General features: G+C 31.0%; 1 protein-coding gene across 3 annotated transcripts; it reads left to right on the top strand.

Annotated features, from left to right (window-relative positions):
• Positions 1–4,441: 4,441 nt before the first annotated feature.
• Positions 4,442–22,723, top strand: LOC117921190. 3 transcript variants are annotated; one of them, XM_034839008.1, is made up of 4 exons: positions 4,442–4,559; positions 5,156–5,202; positions 13,901–14,221; positions 21,225–22,723. In XM_034839008.1, the coding sequence occupies exons 3-4, from the start codon at positions 13,958–13,960 to the stop codon at positions 22,350–22,352; spliced, it is 1,392 nt and encodes a 463-aa protein (XP_034694899.1). In that variant the 5' UTR covers positions 4,442–4,559; positions 5,156–5,202; positions 13,901–13,957; the 3' UTR covers positions 22,353–22,723. The 3 variants fall into 3 exon arrangements, with proteins under 3 accessions (XP_034694899.1, XP_034694897.1, XP_034694898.1); XM_034839006.1 differs by lacking the exons at positions 4,442–4,559; positions 5,156–5,202 and adding an exon at positions 12,931–13,756; XM_034839007.1 differs by lacking the exons at positions 4,442–4,559; positions 5,156–5,202 and having other exon boundaries at positions 12,931–14,221.
• The last annotated feature ends 201 nt before the right edge of the window (positions 22,724–22,924 follow it).

Genomic DNA, 22,924 nt, shown 5'->3' with positions numbered 1-22,924 from the left:
AAGCAAGCCAATGCGACCATTTTTTGGGCGATCACCTATGATGCAATGGAGATAGGTTTCCAAACAACTATTAACAACCTCTATTCATCCATTCGACTGAGGATGATATGCAAAGCTGCTGCACAGATGAGTGCCTTGCATCTCAAAAGAGTATTCCGAAAGGTGTTGTTGAAGACCAAATCTCTATCACTGACAATAGTGGCAGGCATGCCATGTAATCAAAAGACATGGTCAATAAAAAGTTTAGCAACATCCTCGGTCGAATAAGGATGACACAATGCCATAAAGTGGTTGTATTTATTGAGTCGGTCAAGTAGAGATTGAGAAAGGTTGAAGCAAAGCTTGAAGAAGCAACATGTTCAGATTTATTACACTTATACACATCACATTCAACAACATAACGTTGGATATCTCCTTTTAATTTTGGTCAATAAAATTCTCGCTTGATTTGATGATAAGTCTTTCAAACCCTTGAATGTTCTCTAATGGGACTATCATGATGTTCAAGTAAAATTGCATCTTTAAGGAAAGAAGTTATACCTAAGACAAAGCGACCCTTGTACTTAAGTTGACCATTTGACCAAGTATAACTATGCTTGAATTGTGGATTGAGTTTAAGTGTGTCAATTAACAACTGTAGTTACGAGTCTTGCTGCCCCCTTTCCCTCAATGTATCAAGACAATTAGAAATGGGGCTTAACAAGGCCGTTAGTTGGGTGCCTAAAAAGTGCGAACCATTGCTAGAATTTTTTGGGAGGTAAGAAAGTGCATTAGCTGTTTTGTTATCTTTGCCACTATAATAAACAACTTCAAAGTCATAACCCATTAATTTAGATAAAAAACGTTGTTGTGCAGGGGTGTTGATTCTTTGGTCTAGCATATATGTTAAGCTTAAATGATATGCCAAACAAGATAGGAATGCTACTTATGAATTGCAAAAACCACTACCATTAGTTCCTTCTCATACATTGACATACCAAGGCTTTTAAGGGATAATGTGTGACTAGCAAAGGCTATTAGATGTCCCTCTTGCATTAAGACAACCCCAAGCCCCATATCGAATGCATCATATTCAACGATAAATTCTTTCGAAAAATCCAACTAGGCGAGAACAAGTGTGGATTTCATAGCTTACTTTAAGGAATTAAATGCAACTTCAACTTCTATGGTCCATTGGAAATTGATCTTTTTGAAAGAACATAGTAAAAGGTTGATTAATTTCTTTGTAATCTCAAACAAACCTTTTGTAGTAACTTGTGAGTCCCAAAAAGCCTCACAAGCTCTTCAATGTTGTGGAAGTAGGCCTTGCAAGCATAGCAACACTTTTTTTCAAATATGTGGAAACCTTATCTTTGGAAACCAAGTGCCCCAAATACTTCACTTATGATTGATTGAAGCTATACTTTAATTTCTTAATAAAGAGCTTATGTTGTGGTAATACCTACAAGGTGGTGGATAAACGATCCAAATGTCTTTCCCAAGTCCAACTATAAATCAAGATGTTACAAAAAAAAAAAAAACACAAGAATAAATTGAAGAAGATAGAACCAAAATACCTCATTCATTAGACTTAGAAAAGTTGTCAGCACATTTCAAAGGCATGACAAGGAATTCATAGTGGCTTTCATAAGTGCAAAAGACTGTCTTAGGAGTGTCTTATGGATGGACTCATATTTGGTGATAGCTAAAGTGCAAATCCAACTTTGAAAAAACTTATGTCCCAAGTAGTTCATCAAGATGTTCATCAATCACTAATATAGGAAATTTATCCTTAATGGTCTCCTTGTTTAAGGCTCAATAATCAACACACATACGCCAAGGGTTATATTTTTTTTATAAATTAACAATACTAAGGACGAAAAAGGCCTTACACTTGATCGAATAGTACCAACCAACAATTTTTCTCTCACAATCTTCTCAATTTTCATTTTTTTGGGCATATGGATAACAATAAGGTCATACAATTATAGGGTGGACTTAAGGTTTTAATGGGATCATAATGGGGGTAAACCATGGGGTTCTATAAATACAATCTCAAACTTAGAGAGGATATTTAGGAGATTGGGATTATGGTTTTCAAAGTTGGTTGGTATAGGCTTTGGTAGGATAAAAAATAGTTGAGCAATCATACCATGCCTTGATTTGCCAATTGTTTTCATAATTCATGTTGGCCTAATAAACTTGATTTCACTACTTGTAGCTGTTTATAGAACATGTCATCAATTCTTGAATTGAAATATCATTTTGAGTTGATGAAAGTCTCACACAATGGGTCTTAGAGTATTAAGTCATTGAACCCCTGAAACCATGTCACAACCTCCTAGAGATAATAAGTGAAAATCGACATAAAATGTGGTACCTTGCATAATCCATTCCAGACATTTTGTTCAATCTCATTCATTCAAACATTTTTGTTGTGTTCAACCTTATAGTTTTAGACATTTTCTTATTGTCCAAACTTCTAAATTTGAACCTTTCCACAGTATTTAGCCTTCCAAATCCAGACACCATGAAATAAGTTCTTTTTTTCTTTTCATAATGTTTCACTTCTAAATCATTTCTAAATTCTTCCTAATTGTTTTTCAATTATTTTTACAACAATTTTTTCATCAACAATGCAAGAATAAGCTCTAAAAGATATTCATATGGTATTATGGGAGCAACGGAGTGTCTCAATTAAGGTACAACCGAATATAAGGTTAACCTAGACAAGCAAGGGGCAGTGCCCAAATAGGTAAGCATGTCCTCCATTTGAAAATATTCATTTAAATAGAGCAAGTTTTTTAATAGATAACTAGTTAAAAAAAAAATGGTAACCCTAGACAATAAAGTAAGTATTAAAAAAAAACTTTTGTAATGTATAAACGAAAATTAATGGGTTGTCGTTACAAAATTAACACCCCATAAAATGTGTCTCCAAAGTCGCTAAGAGTTATGAATGATCCTATCTTTCTCCTGTCTACTAAAAAAGAGAGATTGGCTTGATCTTCAAAGAGGGCTATTCGAAAAAATTTCTAAACATTCTTTTTGTGCAAGAATAGCGAAGCAAGAAGCAGAAATATTAGAGCTACAACAAGTATGTTATATGAATTAAACAAAATGTATATAAAAAAAATTACAAATAACTATGAATATGGTTTGAATACTCTTTTGTTATTAAATGAACTTTAGAGAATATGATTTTCTATTAGGGTTTGTGGTTGAGAAAAAATAGGTTAAGAGAGAGAAAAAAAAAAGGTCTAAAGAGAGAAAACAAGAGAGATGTTTTGAGTATTTCTAAAACTTAAAAGTGGATGCATTAATAACTTTTTAATTTTATAGTGGATTTGTAAACAAAGTAGATGCAAAGATATTTTTAGTGGATGTAAACATAATTTACCTATATATTATCTTCCAACTTTCTTTACCTTTTTTCTTTTAGGTCATGGGAATTATGCTAAGTAGCAAGGAAAATAAACCGTGAGAAGGAAAATAATTTTTTCATATTTATTTTATTATAAAAATATGAAAAGATAAATGTTAATAAAATTAATTAGAATTTTATATATTTTCAAAATTATTATATCTTTTATATAAAATAATGTTAGTATATAAAATAATTTATTAATTTTTATTTTTATTTTATTTTTTTATTATTTTCTTTCTTTTATGTTGGTATATTAGAGAGTTAGTTGTATCTATCAACTCTCTTTGTGTTCGTCGTGGGCGCTTGAGTTAATGCATTATAAGGTTAGGTATGCGTATTTCTTAATAGCAATTACTTTTAAGAGAGTTGGTAGTCCTACATTTTATATTTTCTCCTTCTAAGTAACAATATAATGAAAATCACATAAAACAATCAATTTTGACATTATGAGTTCATTTCATTTACATCCCTTGATTCAAATTTCGTTACTTGGCACTCTAATAGATATATTTCATATATATAATATATTTTAAAAAAAACATTTTATATGCCTAAAATCTTTTTACCTAAATCTCTTTTTTTAAGAAATAAATTTTGTAAACAAAATAAATTTATAAGGGTACTAAATGATGAAATTTAAAATCAATAATAAGTAGGTATATTTACACCAAAATTTGTAAAATTTGAGTGAAATCAATCATTGAAATTATTTAGGTTATGTTTGATTTTAAAAAAATATGAGGAAAACATGATGGAGAAAAAAATAAATTTAATACCAATAAATTATTTTTATATAGTACTTTGAATTCATTTTATTTATTTTAACTATTTTATATTAAGAATAAGTAATTTAAAAATACATAAATTTATAATTAATTTTAATTATATTTGATTTTTTAAATATTTTTCATATTATATTTAAGTAATTAACCTTGTAGGTTGCCAGGCTGGTGACCATTTGCTCAACGTCTCGCCCAAAACAAAACATGGTATTCCCAGGCTCCCAGCAGGCCGGCCCGAGCACAGTGCTGCTCAATTTGTCACATTTTCACCTTTAAAAGTGGACACGTCGTCATCTTCTCAAAACCTATTCTTTCACTCGCCTACCTCATCAGTCGGCTGCTCTTCGCCAGTGTCGGCCTCTCGGATCAAGGTGCCTCTGCTTCTGCCCTCTCTCTTACACACGCACTTTTTTTTTTTTTTGGTTTTTCATAGAATGCCATGTTTGGTTGCATAGAAAATGGAACAGTGGAAAATTTTGAATCTCGATATTACCCACTGTTTCAATTCAAGAAACTTTGTAAAATTCCCTTCTTTGATTTCCCTTCCCTTCTCCTCCTATATTCTAGCCTTCAACATCCTGGATTTTGAGGGGGGAATTTTCAATTTTTGATAAAAAAAAATTAATATAAAAAAACTATAAATAAAATAATTAAAAATCCTAATAAGCTGAGGAAGGAAAAAATTAAAATTGATTAATTAATTAATATCATTAATTTATCAATCATGGTTAGTAAATGACCAAAAAATATAACTTTTGCAATTTTATAAAATTAATTCTTTAACAATGGCGTTTTAATTACTTTTAGCTCAAAGAAGGACATTTATGTCACTTCATAATTAAAAAGAAAATATAAAAAAGTAAAAAATATAAAGAAAAGTACTTTTCTTCATTTTTCCTAGGGTTTCTTTCTTCTCCTTCTTCTTCTTTTAAGTTTCTTTTTTCTTTTTTTTTTTTCTTGTCCTAAGGCTTCAAAGGGGGGTTGTGGAGGAAAGTTCAGAGGAGTCTCCAAAAGGTAAAGAAAACTTTCTGACACTGTGTATAATCTTGTGGTGAGAAACCCCTTTCCATTTCTTTAAAATCGTCTTTATTTACAATTAAATTCCTTCTTTTTGCTCTTAAATTGATTGAGAAAGTCTTATTAGAAGATTATGACGTTGCATGTGACTTTTAACTAATTCTCTTTTGTTTTTCTAACTGTTTGATTGTTAAGAAAGTGAAAGAAAGTGTAAAACCTCACATAAAGACTTTTAAATGTTTAGAGTTGTAACTTGTAAACATTATCATTTGCTTAGAATAAGAGCATAAGGGAATGGGTTGGAATCTTATTTTTCTCATATGAGTTATTTGGTAACCTAGAAAATGAAGGAAAATATAAGGATCTGTTTGGCAATTTTCAATAATAGTTTTCCATTTTTTGTTCAAAAAACAGGATAACACTTTTCACAATCAAAAGATTAAGTCCGGTTTGGTAACTGTATTTTAAAACAGTTCTAAAAAACGGTTTTTGAGAATAATGTTTAAAAATTATTCTCTAATATTTTGTAAAACAAAAGTCTGTTTAAAACCTAAAATGTTTTTACATTTTTAAATATGTTTTAAAAATAATTTTATAGTCAATGCTTTATTTTTAACCATTCTACATGCTTATATAATTATTTTCTAAAACAACTCTTAGAAAACAGTGAAAACAATAAAAAATAATTTAAAAATGTTTTCTGAAAACACATTGTTTTCTGTTTTTAAGAACAAAAAAAGGAAAATATTTTTTAGTTGTTAAGTGTGTTTTCTTGTTTTTGTGTTTTGAAGAACAAAAAATTGTTCTTGAAAGCAATTGTCAAACAAACCCTTAAGCCTTGTTTAGTAACTGTTTTTTAAAACTGTTTTGAAAAATAGTTTTTAAGAACAGTTTTTGAAAACTATTATATAATGTTTTATTGAATAAAAGTCTGTTTGGGAACCTAAAATGTTTTAACCTGTTTTTAATATTTTTAAATATGTTTTAAAAATAATTTTTATATCTAGTACTATATTTTTAATCATTATGTATGTTTGTATAATTATTTTTAAAAACAGTTCCAAAAAAACAAATGAAAACAATTAAAAAATGTTCTCTAAAAACACCATGTTTTCTATTTTCTGATAACAAAAAATAGTTTCTGGTTGTCAAAAGTGTTTTTCAATTTTTTTTGTTTTAGAAAACAAAAAATTGTTCTTAAAAGTTGTTAAATAGACCCTTTTTATATTTTATATTTTTTAAAACAAAAAATATAATGTTGTAGATAACATCTTTTAATTGTTTTTAGTTGTTTTCACTAATTTTCTAAAAAATGTTCTAAAAAATAATTATGCAAACATGTAAAACGAGTAAAAATAAAACATTAGATATAAAAATTATTTTAAAATATTAGAAGTAGATTGAAAACATTTTGGTTCTCAAACAAACTTTTAGTCAACAAACCATTGCTTTTAACAATTTTTTTCGAAAACTATTTTTGAAAAATAATTACCAAGTAGGGTCTTAGAGCGTGTTTGAGATTATTATTATTATTATTATTATTATTATTATTATTATTTTAAAATAGCTCTTAAAGAAAAAGTTTTTGAAAACAAATCTTAAAAATTAGTTTTTGAGAAGAATGTCGAACATACTTTTTTTTAACTAAATACTATTTTTTGCTTTTAAAAATAGAAACTTATTTTAAAAAATGGTTATCAAACAAAACCCATAATTTAAAAAAAAAAAAAACGATTTTCTTTCAAAAATTTTGAAATATGTTTTTGAGTCTCTAAAAATAGAAAATAAACACAATTACCAAACAAAAATAGAAATAAGTTCTCTGAAACTGTTTCCCCTAAAAAAAATAAAAAAAACTATCAAATATGTTTTTGAGTCTACTAAATGGTTTTCCATATTTAAAACTATAAAATTATCTTAATCAAAGAGGCTGTTGAATTTTGAAAGCTTAAGGAGTTTACTGTAATTTATCCAATATTTTATTTGGTTTCCTCTCATTCTTTATTTTTTGCAATAGAAAAAATCTTTAAGGACTTGTTTGGAAACATTTTCAAAAATAGTTATAAAAAAGTATTTTTTTTTATGAGTTTTAAAAAAAGTTTTTAAGAACAGTTTTTAAAAATAGTTTTATAATATTTTTCTCAAATAAAAGTATGAATTTGAATCTAAAATGTTTTCAACCTGTTTTTTTTTTTCAAATATTTGTTGAAAATAAATTTTATTTGTAATGATTTATTTTCAATCATTCTTCATATTATACAATTATTTTTTGAAAGAACCCTTAAAAAAACAAAATAAAACAGTTAAATATATTTTTAGAAAATAACATAAGATACTTTCATAACAATGAATGCTCTATTTAGGAAGTGTTTTCAAAATCAATTTTTAGAACATTCTCTAATATTTTTGTAGAATAAAAGTCCATTTGAAAACTTAAAGTGATTTTAACATATTTTTTATATTTTTAAAATATGTTTTAAAAACAACTTGTACTTTATTTTTAATCATTATCCATATTTGTATAATTATTTTTTAAAATAATTATTAAAAACAAGTGAAATAACTAAAAGTAATTAAAAATATTATTTGAAAATAACATGTTTTTTTGTTTTTATAAATAAAAATTTATTTTTTATTTTTTTATTTTCATTGAGTGTTTTTTTTTCTCTAGAGAATAGAAAACTATTTTCAAATTTAGACTAAAATGTTTTCAAAATAATTCTCAAAAACATATTTTGTGAACAATCGATAATCAAATATGTTTTTTTGTGTTTTTTGTTCTTAAAAAAAATAAAAATAAAAATTGTTCTTTAGATCCATTCCTAAACATAGCCTAACTTTTTTTTTAAGAGAAAGACCTTATTTCAAATGTGGCAAACATGTTCTATAAGTTATAAATTGTTTTTAATTATAAAAAATAAAAATATTGTATTAAAAATTGTTTTTCATGATTACAAATAGTTTTCAAATTAACCATATATCTTCGCTTTTTATACTATTCAATTAAGTAGAATGGAATTAATCTTTATTTTTTTTACGAAGTTAATGTCCACTTATGGATAATGTAAAAGTTTTGGATGTATTTTCTATATTTTTTATTGTAGGCACAATGCCTTTTGGCTTTTTTAATTTGTTTATTTATAGAGAAAAGTATAATGGTAGCATGATCACATAGTAACAAATTTTAAGGTAATGAAAATGATTTAGTCCTCTAGGCGTGCAATGTGTATAACTCTAATTTTCTCAAGTTACAAAGTTACTTTTGTTATGATTCCAGCTAATATCAATATAAGGGAAGTATCCTAGAGAGGAGGGGTTGAATAGAATGATAATCATTTTTTTTTTTTTTTTTGTAAATTTAACAATTATAGAATGCAAGTGACAATATAAGTAATAATATGATAAAAAGTAATATAAGAGCAATTGCAAATAAATAAGAGAATAGGGAAGAAAAGAATGCAAACGCAAGATTTAAAATGATTCAGCCTAATCCTAACCCACATCCATTCTCATATAACTGCAATCTCAAGCTTAAGGTTCCATTATACCAAGGCTTCCAAACCAAGCTTTGAAGCTTGACATTTGAATTAATAGGTTCCAATATACATTTGCAATTTTTCTCAATAAATACCTCACTTTTGAACTCTTCGAATGATACCCCACACTTGGCAAACCTTAAATGATACCCCACACTTAGGTTTTGCCCTCAAGTAATGCCCCATATACAAGAAAAGATTTTGATAAGATTAAAACTCATAGTTTACAATTTTGACATAATACTATTGGGATTTGACTCAAATGATTTATTTTTTGTTTTTTTTGACGAAAGTTAATATTTATAGAGTTTATGTTTTGGTAAAGTACCTTTTAAAGTTTTACTAGGATTAAGAAACTATTGTTTTCGGATTAACGCATACGGCTTTATAAATATGTGGTTTTATAGATAGAGAAAAAAAAAAGAATAGAAAAAAAATGTTAGAAAAATGTGAAAAAGATAGGCAAAACATGTATTGGGTTTTGGGTAGAAAGAGGCTGAGAGAGTTTGAAGCATGTGATCATGAAGGTTATAATAAATTTGATCTCCTTTTCCTGCGAATGTAGATGTTTACACCAAATCATGTAAATATTTTTTTCTATTTTATTTTATTTTTCCTATTGCATTTAAGTGTTATGATTTTTCCCAGCAAGTGAGTGGTATCATATTTGTGGTATGAAGATTGTGATACAATTACTTTAAAGATGATGTTAGGGATAAAATATAATAATCAACCTTTTGATAAGAAAAAACAATTTTAATATCTAGCAGAGTACCGTTAAAGATGCTTTGGTGCAACAAGGACTTCTCAAAGCATTATGAGGCAATAAACCATAGAGAATGATAGATGATGAATGGAAAAAATTTGAAGCAAGAATGGTAAATTCTATTTCTTTAAGTCTAGCTCCTAAAATACAGTATAGTGTTTTGAATGAAAAGTCTTCTTCTTATTTATGGGAAAAGTTAGAAGAAAATTATATGTCAAGATTCCTTACAAATAGGCTAATATTTGAAGAAACAACCATTTAGTTGAAAATTGATGAAAGAACGAATGTTAGAGATCATATAAATAAATTTAATAAATGTGTCACTCAATTATTAAGTATAGAGGTTAAGATTTATGATGAAGATCAAATCATTATTTTATTAGCATTTTTATCAAAATTAGATGAGACAATGGTGACTACACTCTTAGTTGAAAAGATAATGTTGACTGTGGATGAGATGTTAATTGCTTTCTTAGAAAATGAAAATATTAAACAACCAAGTAGTTTATCTCATACTGGACAAGCTTTTGTGATGAATTCTAAATCACATCATGGTAGAAGTAAATCACAAAAGAGGAATTATGATATAAGAGATGATCGTTCCCAATCACGCTTCTGAAGAGATATGGAGTGTCATTACTACCATGAAAAGAGACATATCGAGATGTACTATGAAGAATTGACAAAACACTTAAAAGTAAGGAAAAATCTTGAATCCCAAGAGACTTCAAATTCTACTAATATTGTTGATGAAAATTTTGGTAAGAAAAGTGATGTTTTTTTTTCTGTTATGGTTGATGAAAATTTTCTTGACTCTTGGATTTTGGATTCTAAACATTCCTTTCACATACTTATAAGGAATGTAATGTTAATACTATTTGAATGGACAATGATTCAAGATCTAAAGTCATTAGGATTGATACCGTAAAAGTGAGAATATTTGATGGTGTTGTGAGGACATTGAGTAATGTTAAGCATGTTCCTAAGTAGAGGAAAAACTTAATTTCTTTAGGGGCTTTGGACAATTTGGGCTATGTTTTTTCCATAAAGAATGGTATTATGAAGATCAACAAAGGTGTTTTCATAGCTATGAAAGAGAAAAAGGTAAAAAAAATTATATACTTTGATTAAGAAGACAATTTTAAGTGGGACTATGAAGGTGGAGCCAAACCATGAAAAGTCTTTTATGAACATTAAAGAAGTTGTCAAAGTAGAAGAGTACAACAAGATGATTAAGACTTCGTTTTCGGCTAAGACTACTCATTGGCACAAGGATGAGAGTAATTACAAAAAGAATGAAGTTATAAAGAAGACGAAGATGATTTCTTGAGTCAAGTTTGACAAGAGTTTGAACTTAACACATGTTTATTCTTACTAATTGTGCAAGATTAAGAAAATTTGAGTCAAGATGAAGTTTGTTGGGATTTTACTCAAATTATTTACTTTTTATTTTTTAGGAAAGTCATTTTTTAAGGAGTTTATGTTTTTGGTTAATTACTTTTCTATGTTTGACTAGGATTAGGAAACTATTGTTTTAGGGTTAACACATAGGGCTCTATAAATATATGGTTTTATAGAGAGAGAAAAAAAAAGTAAGAAAAAGTGTGAAGAGAAATAGATAAAGGATGTATTGGGTTTATTTTATTTCTTCCTTTTCCCAATAAGTGGTATTAGGGCTAATATAATATAATATAAAGAAATTAGGGTTGAATGGTGCATTAAAATAAAATGTAGGTTGTAAAGTAGGTGCATTCTAAAAATACTTCCTCAATTTAAATAATATTCAAGAATAGTTTAGAACTCTTTCCCTATCAATACAAAAAATGTGAAGCCTTTAAATAGGAGTTGAAAGCTCAAGCTAGTTGTTAGACACAATTTAGAGTGGACTAGTGGATCAAGTGGTCAAACTAGCTATTAGTCGTTGGATGGTCGGAGGTACAAAAAGTGACCATTAGGTCATAGGAGTTCGACTGATCGATTATTGGTTTGATTGATCCTCAATTGGTTGATCACTGGTTGTATGCCTCAACCAATTTAGACCATGTTACAAAATAATGAAAATAGACAACAAGAAAAAAAAAAAAAACAAAATAAAAACATACAAAATTACATGGAAAACCCTAAACGAGAAAAACCATGGGCAAAGAAGAAGAAAATGTACTAAGTCTAAAATTGGTATAAGAGGGGAGAGTTGTGAGCGACTACAACAAAAAATAATCATCAAATACCCTAGAAAAAATAATCATCATCACACACGCACCCCCAACCACTACATACCTTCTAAAAATCTCATAATTTTTTTTCACCACGTATGTCACATTGCAAGTTTTTCAAGTCCAACCAAATAGAATTTAGGTCATTAAACTCTAATTAACCAACTTATACTACTTTGAAAATTTTCCTAAACCGACTAATCTCTTAATCAACCGCTTGTCAAACAAACAAACAAAAAGGTAACAAAAAAAATGATGCACGATAATATTTAACAACTTCAATTGTTTTAGTATGAAAACTTAGATTGTTTTTTTTTTAATGATAAATGCACATCAAAACATTAGTTTTTATTCTTGGAACGATAAATCTTAATTTTTATGAAAATTATTCAAAAATACATAAATAAAATTTATAATTTTTTGCAATTTTTGCATCTTTAATATAAAATTCTTAGAGAAAACCCGATTAGATCATCATCATTTTGAAAGCCTTTTTAATTATGAATAACATTAAATAAATGTGGTTTTTATTTAGAACAATTATTCATCTAATTTATAAAAGAATAAAATCGATTTAGACACTTGAATGATTTTAGGTGCTTCAAGTAAAAATGAAATGTATGATTTTAATACACTAACAACCTTACAAAGAGATCTTAGAGAATAAATTTTGCTCGATATTCTCTTTAAGGTATTTTTTATTCTTTCTCGATTTCTCTTTATTTGATATGAATTTGATTGCTTTTTTAGAAATCTTTTTACATAAACATACTTAAAATAAATAATTAATTTCAAACTTTATTTTATTATTATCAAAATTGAGATTAATTAAACTTTCGTTTTACAATATTAACATATCCCATGTATCAAAAATCTATGAGCAACTATTTATATCATCCAATAAAAATAATTAATTTTGATTCTTGTAATTTAATGATCGAGATTGATTTTCAAATATTTTATGTTATCTAAAAAACTCTTATAAATGAGAGCAAAAGTTAAAATATCAGGACTCCAAATTCTTTGAGCAAGTCTTCTCCAATCTTAGAGGTAAGAATTGGTTTGATAAAAGGTTTTGATGGCCATGATTCGAATTTCATCCACTAATTAATATTTCATTTAATTTTTATTTTTAGTTTTGAAAAAAAAAAAAAACAAGTATAATGCACCGTCCCTCGCTCTTAGCCCCACGCTCTTATCACCACCAGTATCCATTAACGAAGGCCTGTGGTGTCTATTCTGCAATTTTCACATCAGCCAATTAGTACTAACAAGTAAAAAGCTGGCGCATGTTGCCGTCACACCTCATCTCACCAAAATGGCCATCAACTCTCACGGCATACGATCACGAATCGTGATGATGAATCATTTCTTTTTTGTTTTATTTATTTATTTTTTGAAACTTTGGATTCCGATGATTCTAGGGTTAGGGTTTCCTCCAGAGTCGTTGCCGTCTAAACCCTGATGCTCCTTTTGGTTGCTGAGCGAACCTCGGGAAAGAGAAGGGAATCTTGGAATCTCACAACCGTGGATTTAAGACCTACATTTTCTTCCCTTGTTCTTGTGGTTTCTTGTTAAACAATCGGATGATAAGGTTCTTCTTTGTTTCGACGGAGTAGAATTCGGGGAACAAAAAATCTTTAGTGCAGCTTCGTTTTCTTAATCCCGATGAATGTTTTATCATGAACTTGAGGGGAATGTACTATGTCCTTTTGCTAGTTTTCGTCCTTTGCGCCTGCCTTTTTTTTTTTTTTTTTTTTTTAATAATTTTCCCCTGATATAAGTTTTTCTGGAAGCAGTCTTCAAAACAAACAAAGCTTTAGTAGAACTTTGAGACCTCATATGACGGTTCCCAGGTGTTGCATTGGTTATTGAACATAATGCCCGGATATTGGAGATGAATGATGATGAGTCATGTTTCATTCTCGGACGTAAATAAACTTAAATCCTGGGTTTAAAACCATATTGCGTCGACGACCATATGAATCAATCCCATGGGGTTTGCTCAAAGTAGGGGGGCTCTAAATGGTTGGATGGTAAGATGGAAACAATTTTGGTACACTGTTTCTGGGACTCATCAGTAGGATAGGTCTAGCAGTTATCACCTCAATTATTAATTTAATTTGATTGAGTATAATCTTGATGAGGGAGAAGCTAATGATAGCAAATTTTCGTTTCAGGGTTGAATTCAAAAGAACTTTTAAAGAAGATATCTTGCTGCATCCTAAATATCGAGGATGGCAATAACACGGAGTGGCGGTGGTGGTGGTGATTGTGGAAGGCAGGGAAGAAAGCTCAAAGATTCGTCTACTGGAGATGCTAGCAGACAAAGACAATCACCTTTGGGGTCATGTGCTGATTCAGACCTGATATCATGGTTAAGGGGACTGGCTCTGAATCCTTGCAACTATGAGGCCTCAAAAGAGTCAGGGGGAAGATTATGGGATCAGCTTCTTAAACTGCGGAAAATTATGTTTCTGACTCATTCTGAATTTCCTCGGGTAATCTCAAATTTAGTATTTTCCCCTTGGATCATGTCATCACATTTGTTGCAAATTTCTTATCATACATGTGTTGTGCGATTTTTTTTTTCAATAGTATGCCTATAATATAATAATGTAATGCAAGTTAAAACAAATCCATATGATAGAATGATATTAAAGTTTAATAATAAGTAGGCATTTCTTAATTTCTTCAGATTTGTCTATGGGATTTCTAGCAAGTCCTCCTATGCCCTTTCATATTATATAAGACCATAATTTGTGTTAAATCACTCATCAACAGATTCTTTTCTTTTTCTACTAACCTAAATTATTCTTTGACCTTGTTCTTGTAGCATCATTAACATAACCTATATTGCTGTTTACTAAAGCAAACGTTGCTTCTGACAGGACCATCCCAGCTAATTTGTCTCATTTTGTCTCTAGTTTGTGTCACATGCGAGTTATTGCCCATGCATTTTCCTATGATTGTCATTTCTTGGTTCTTTGTTCATCCATATTAATGCCTTTCATATTAAATGCTCTTATTCTATGTTCATATTTCCAATTACTCAACACTTAATACAAGAAAGCATGGCTGCTTCATCTTTTCCATTCAATTTTATAGATATAAATTATGCCAAAAACCCTTTAAAAGCATGTGCTTACATATATTATGTTCATTGAAATCCAACCATCTAGCCTGAAACCAATTGGCTCTAGGAAGAGCGATTATGGCAGACAATTCACTTGAATTTGTTATTGTGGCTCATATGCCACTTCTTGTCCTAAATCTCATTGTTTTACCTAAAGTTAATTTTTCTTTTTTCTTTTGGGAAGAATTCATTGAATATAGTTATGTCATGGCATTCAGTCTACTGAGATGGGTAAACTGCAAGTTTATAGTGGGAACAGTGATCAAATCCCCCATTTATATTGTAGCTTTGGTCCCTTGTGATACATGTCACACTTTGGAATTGAACCCAAGGGCATGATAGTCATTAATTAATTTGTGTAAATGTGTTTTAAAGCTATGAGTAAGTCTATAGTGGACAATTCTACATAATCTGTGAGAGATGATATTATAGCAAATTCCAAACTAGAAATGTATATAGTTTGACCACCCTTAAGTCCATGGATCATGATAAGAATATCATACCTACATAGGAGGGTGAGTGGCTATTGAGGCAACTCAAGTGGCAAGGTTTTAGATGGGGATGTGAGAGGTCTAAGTTCCAACAAAGGAAAAGGTAAAAAATTAAGAAAAAAAGGTAATGAGTCTATATGTATATATATATATATATATATATATATATATATATAAAGCTTTAATTCCTTTTCCTCCAATCATGAGTTATGAACAAGTTTAAAACCTTTGGCAACCTTTATTTATTTATTATTTATTATTTTTTAATAATGAGATATAAACTGATTCCTTTCATAGGAAGTGAAGACAATAGTATAAGAGGGATGAATTATAAGTTAACAACTGAACGTACTTTTATCTTATGAAATAGGACTATTTTATCCATGATTTAACATACACCATGGGATCTATTTTTATACATTTTTTTTTTTTTTTGGATATGCAGATCTATTTTATACAATGCCAATTGTCTACCCTTAACCAACTAAAAAAGACACATGCTCGATGCTAACATTTGATGCAAACCACATGTGTTTTCTCTAAGGCGATAAAGATTGAAAGGAGGTTTTTCTTTATCTAAAACCCTTAAAATGATGAAATTGAAACAAGTTTAATTCAAAAGTCTTGTAATAGAGCATACTTAGACCTGTTTAGAGCAATTGCAATCTCTAACTCAATGCTTTTTGGGACATGGTTCAAAGTGTCGATCAATTCCTGTTCATCTCGACTCTTGACTAACTAGTATCTATTTTGGTTGTTATCATGATAAATTTGAAATGCTAGTAGAATATTGTGCAATTTAGTAATAACTTGGTCTCAACTTAGCCAACTCGTGAGACTACTCAAAATCACAACACCATGACTCAAATTCGATGAAAATGAAAAGGAAAAATACAGATAATCACTGTATTTATTGGAGATACCCGTTATCAATCAAGAAAAAATTGCCTCAATTCATAAGTATAAACAAAAAAAAAAATTAAAATTAAAATACTTTATTTTCAAACAATTATCAACATGTTATTGTTAGAGTAGGCAATAATTTGTTGGAATAGACAATTATTTTCTATAAATTAGCTATATATTTACTGTTGTATTATTATCACTGATGTGGATTTGCTACGTATAAGAGGTTAGGATATTTTTCCTAGTTTAGTGCTCTATAGGAAAACTAGTGTAATCTATACATCTTGTAATATTTTTTCCTAAGAAATATTAATTTTCATAACTCTTTCATAAATTTAAGATGGTATTAAAGTTTCATTTGGTGGAAGGTCATGTGCTCAAGCCTTTTTGCATGTATGTTTTCCCCATTTGTAAATTTGTTTTCTCTATTTGCATAAGTCCAAAAGAGCTATTTGTGGTTGTTTGCCTACTAGCATGTGTATCTCTCCACGTATGGGTATGAGGTTGCACATGAGGGAGAGTGTTAAAGAGTATGATGTACATTGCAAATCCAAATCCTACCTTGTTAGTTTAACAGTTGTCAATCAATATTTTTCTGTATTGGGTGTAAAAATTGGTATAGTGATGTTATGAAATGTTTCAATTCTTGATACAATTATAAATTATTTTGAAGATGCAATTTATAACTATTTAGATAATGTTAAATATGATAGATTAAAATGTTACATGGATATCACAAATATGATAGATAATGGATGGCAATGACCTTTGCCTCCTATTGCTTGGGTAATGATCGAAGGATGTCCATGACTTTCTCCAGTTTTGTATAGATCTTCACAAGAGCTTGGATACCATTAATTTGAACAAAAGTGAGATCTTGCCAGTGGGTAGAGTGGAGAATGCTGAGTTACTGGCAACTGAGCTTGGCTGCAAAGTGGGATCTCTCCCTTCTACTTATTTGGGGCTCCCTTTGGGTGCTTCGAATAAGTCAGTGAAGGTTTGGGACGGTGTGGAAGAGCGGATGAGGAAGAAACTTGCCTTGTGGAAAAGGCAATTCATTTCTAAGGGAGGAAGAATCACTCTCATCCGGAGTACTTTGGCGAGCATGCCAACTTATCTTATGTCATTATTGCGCATGCCAAGAGTGGTTAAATTAAGAATTGAGAAAATACAAAGGGACTTTCTTTGGGGAGGGGGAGCGTTGGAGAAGAGGCCCCATCTTGTTAAGTGGGCGGTTGTTTGTACTCACAAAAAGATGGGTGGATTGGGGATTAGGAATCTCTCCATTCTTAATAGAGCCCTCTTATGCAAATGGAGTTGGCGTTTTGCGGTTGAAAGAGACTCATATTGGAAGCTTATTATTAGTACGAAGTATGGGATTGAAAGAGGAAGGTGGAGCACTTGCGGGGCTAGGGAGGGCCATGGGGTAGGGCTTTGGAAGGAAATCAGCAAGGAAAGTTTGCTACTGCTCAATAATGTATCTTTCTCGGTGGAGGATGGTAAAAGGGTGAGGTTTTGGAAAGACATTTGGTGCGGGAACACCCCCCTTTGTGAGGCTTTTCCATCCTTGTTTGATTTAGCGGGTTCTAAAGATGCATGAGTTGCGGACTATTGGGACCCAATGGGGGAAGAGGGAAGGTGGACTCCTCTTTTCCTTATACCTTTCAACGACTGGGAGGTGGAGGAGGTGGAAAGACTCCTATCGTCCTTTCAAGGGAAGAGGTTGGATGCTGATGGGGAGGATAGGATGCCATGGAAAGGGACGAAAAATGAGATTTTCACTGTAAAATCTCTTTACAAGTCTCTTGCTCATAGCCGTGCAGTCTCGTTTCCGGGCAATATTATTTGGAGTCCGTATGTTCCTACAAAGGTGAGTTTTTTTGCTTGGGAAGCTTCTTGGGAGAAGGTCCTTACTCAAGATCAGCTCAAGAGGAGGGACTGGATTCTAGCCAACAGATGTTGCTTGTGTTGCGTTGAAGAGGAAACGATAAACCATATCCTCGTTCATTGTTCTAGGGTGAAGATTTTGTGGGATCTTGTGTTTTCTCTTTTTGGGGTTAATTGGGTTCTGCCGTTTTCGGTGAGAGACACTCTATTAAGTTGGTATGTTTCTTTTAAGGACAAGAATCATAGAAAGGTTTGGCGGGCAGCTCCTCTCTGTTTATTTTGGACAGTTTGGAAGGAAAGAAATAGGATAGTCTTCGATAATGAGGCTTTGTCGGCTTAAAGATTGAAAAACTCATTTGTTTGTAATCTCTTATCCTGGGCTAATTCTTCTATAGTTGTAGGCCCCTTATCTTTGTTTAACTTTGTGGATTGGTTGGGTTCTTGTTGAGGGCCAGTGAGTGCTTGTGTTTTTGTTGCTTGTTTTAGGTGTCTCTTGTATACTCCCTGTATGCTCCGGGTTACCTTTCAAGCACCCTTTCTCTAATATATCTTTGTGCTTTTGCCTATCAAAAAAAAAAATTGTCTCAATATCTTTCATACTAAAAAGTTCATAACTTTGCACAAGAATGTTTATTTTTTATTCTTTAACCTGGTTTGTTCCTTTATGGGTGATCTCTAAAAGCTTCATATATCCTTGGAGGATTCACATTGGCACACTATTATATTTATTTATGGTTTAACTTTGGAATAGAAACCCCATTTTCAATTTTTGTGGGAACATAGGGGACCATTTTAAATGACTTTCCATAAATTACAGTCAATAGATTTCAAAAACCAAGTTATTCTAACCTTTCGAAAATCAAAATAATTTCCAATAAAAAATTGGGTTCTATTAACATAAAACTCTTCCATATGGGATGAAGTTGATGGATTAGTCATTACCTCTTAGACAGATAAGTCTTTAACAAGAGGTCTAATTCTAATAGCAAATGTGAAGTCTAGCTAACCCTACCTAAGGACAAGGGGAAGGGTTGAATTGAGTGTTGGTCAATTTTAACAAATTTTAACTCTTATTGATGCCAATGACAAAATAAGAGATAATAAAGACAATGAAGATTAAAAGAGAGTGAGAAAGAGAAATATAAATAGTGTTTTATGGTGGCTTGGGGCAATCTTGACCTACATCCACTTTCCTCGAGCTCCAAAACCAAGCCGAGGTATCTACAAATCTTTCAAGGCTTCAATCAAACCTTAATCACCTTTACACTTGGATTCTTGTTTCCTAGGGACTTTCTACAATACACACTCAAGAGATTTATAACTCTTGAACTCTCTCACTACTTACAATTCAAAGAGATGGTATTACAGGAACCTAGCAACAAGTTGTAGCTCAAGAATTATAATGATAAGCTAGGATTGAAAAGGGTGCACTAAGCTATGCAAACTTTGGGTCTATTTGCACTCAAAAAGCAATATGATAGCTGTTAGGATTGATAAACAGTAAATTTAAGGTGTTCTCTTAACAATAGATAAAGTTTGAAGCACTTATACATGAGATGCATTGGGAAACTAGTTGTTTAGACATGATTTCCCTCGATCGGTTGACCTAGGCAGTTGATTACTTGAGTTTCCCAACTCAACCGGTAGCCATTGCCAAAGCATGGTGAGAACACTTTCAAGGCTAATTTTAAACTTTTGCAAATTTCTCAAGTTTAGCACAGAATTAAAGGAGAACAACCAGCTAGACTACTCGTAACAAATTTGAAAAACCCTTCTTGAAATCATTTTGGCCAAGTTAAGCTCAGGTTTTTCCTCAATTTGATTTTCATCCAATTTTTAAAAGAATAAAAGCAGTTTAAGATTATTTTGGATGAATATAGGGTGCTTTAAAACAAATGACGTGCATTGGAATTTTAATGCACCAATTCAACCTTACATACAAATGTCCTAAGGGGTATACAATACTTTGATGCTCTTGTGATGTCTTTTTCATCCTCATTTTGCTATTGACTTGTTTAATTTTCTTAAAAATTGAACATCAAAGACTTAAGAATATCATTAGCCACTCCAATCTTGTTTTGTAACTAAGGGAAAACCTTGGGCTAACAAACCCCTCATCAGCTCTTTATAAAACCTTCTGATTTTTATTTTTTTTTTTAAATATTGTCTTCACCATCTCAAAGAACTCCTCTTCATCCTCTTCATTTCATATCTTTAATCACCGTTTGAGAAGACTGAAACTGGAAAACAAGCTTTAGATTAAAAAAATAAAAATCTTTAACCTTAAAAAGCAAAGTTCAATATCACATGAACAATATATCCAAAATAATAATAGAGTAAACACATGATATGTAAAAAGGGGATCTAGAATTAGGGTTATCTGGTAGTTGATAACTGGGTTGCAACCTCTTTATCAGAAACCTAACTAGGCTTTTAGAAACATAACTTTTTTCTCTATACCTAAATATCCTCATAAAAGCCCAAGTTTCAACATATTTCTCTTCTTTCCTAGTGGCTACAACCAATAAGGATATCAATTGAAAACCAATCTTAAGCCCAGAGGAAAAGAGAACTATCTAACAAAGATCCCATGCCCATATAGGACATACCTTTATCTTATAAAGTCGATGTCAGATCGTGTTCATTTTGAGTACCTTAAGTGAAACTAAAAAGTCCTAGTGATAATTGTTGCCTTTAGCTCTAGGCTTATTGAAATAGCCATTTAAATTTAGTTTTGAATTTGAGAAGAATTGTTTATTAGAATTTTTCTATAAAATAAATAAAATTTTATTTTTTAATTTTTTCTTAAGATTATCATAGAATCATATCCTTGTATGCTGTCACCCAGCTTCAATTAGCAAGATAAATCCAACACTGACAAAACATTACATAGAAAATGCAATTTTCCTTTCACTTTATTGCTCTTCAGTGGTGTTAGTTTGCATGAATTTCTCTATCTTGCAATTGAGTTTTCTGTATCTTCAAGCAATTTTTAGTTGAGGTGCTCCCTCCTCCTTAAGATGAAATTTAGGCTCTTTGTTCTTGCAAACTAAGGGAAGAACCTTTTCCATGCCTCTTTCTCAGAGAAAGCGGGCACTTCAGCAGTTTCTAAAGGGTGAATTCACAACTACTCCTGGACTGGTGAAATCTGATCAGCAGAGTTTCAAGAAATTGAGAAGGCAATTCTTTCACACCTCTTCAATTTCATGCTCGCTTAATTCGGCTGACTCCATTGGAAGCGACAATCAGTGCATTGCTCATAACTCGCGTAGTTTAGGTAGTTTATTGACATTTGAGGACAATTTTCAAGGAAAACATGTATCTACCAATTTGCCTGTTTTGGATAATTCAACAGACTCGAGTTCATTAAAAAGGGATTCTTCTCCCTTAATGGTTTCAGATGAATCAATTTATGGTTCTAATCCAGTGAGTACAGAGAACTTGACCATCCATGATGCTTCCTTGCTGGATTTTGATGACTCGGTTTACAGTTCAAACTCATCAAATTTGGAAGAACCAAAGCAAACAGATCATCAGACACCTCGACGATCAATCAGGTTATTGAAGTTCATTGGTGATTATCTTCCAAGAATGGCTATTCCTGTTGGGCCTTTCTTTCAGGCCAATGTTCCTGACTGGACTGGTCCATCTGACCAAGGGAATCTTTGTGGTAGGGATGGTGATTCCGAAAGTTCAAGGTGGTTAGGCACCCAAATTTGGCCCGTAAGAGGGGAAAGTACAGAAACTTCACCTAAAACAATTGGGAAAGGCAGACCTGACTCTTGCTTCTGTGCCTCTCCTGGATCTGCTGATTGCGTCAAACTTCATGTTCATGAAAAAAGTCTCTTTTTGCAATCTGATCTTGGTCCTGCTTTTATGGATTGGAAGTTTGACGAGATGGGGGAAGCTGTCTCAAAGTCATGGTCATTGAAAGAACAAAAGACCTTCCAGTCTCTGATGAAGTCAAATCCACTTTCTAATGAAGTGAAATTTTGGAAGCATGCCTTCAAGTGCTTCCCAAACAAGTGCAGGAAAAGCATTGTTAGCTATTACTTCAATGTGTTCCTCCCTAGACATATAAGCTTACAGACTAGATCATCCCTTAAACAAGTTGACACTGACGAAGATGAAGCTGAAGATGTTAATCATACAGATTCCCAGGAAGGTCGTGCTAAAGATGTGAAAGCTCGATATTTGCGTCGGGGTTGTTGATAGCTGAAGGGTGACAATCATATAAACTCATCATAACTTGGTGATTCTAAGATCCCTTTTGTAGCCTGGTTTTTAAACCTTTTTTGAGTACGCATCAAGGTGTTGTTTGGGTTCTCAAACACTAAAATTTTGATCATATCAGCAGCAACTTGGTTAATTTACTGAGTTGTTTCATTGAACTTCACTTTTGATCATTTCTTTAGCAACTTGGCTAGTTTCTTGAGTCATTTCTTTTAGCATATTACTTGGCAAGTTTTTAATGTTTAAGCAGGAGTACATCTTGTAGCAATCATTTTTTGCAATTGAATTGTAAAATATGAATGTCATTTATTTGTTACTTGATATTTATTTTTCACCTTATTGATGCAATATACTCGTGCTTTAGTTCATTGAGAATTGGTAGTAAAACAAAAGTTCTCACTAAACTGAATATGGTACAACCATATAGCTTATATCACATTTTTTTTCATACCACTTGATGTGTGGTTGGTGCAAACAATGTGATCATGTCATAATTATATCATTTTTGTTGGTGAATGTGGCAGTGGTACCAAAATCAGGTGATTACTCTG

The sequence above is a fragment of the Vitis riparia genome, chromosome 8 (genome assembly GCF_004353265.1).
Source record: "Vitis riparia cultivar Riparia Gloire de Montpellier isolate 1030 chromosome 8, EGFV_Vit.rip_1.0, whole genome shotgun sequence".
In the NCBI taxonomy this organism is placed as follows: Eukaryota; Viridiplantae; Streptophyta; class Magnoliopsida; order Vitales; family Vitaceae; genus Vitis; species Vitis riparia.
The sequence above is the reverse complement of the archived record's forward strand: the minus strand, read 5'-3'. Positions and strand labels throughout refer to the sequence as shown.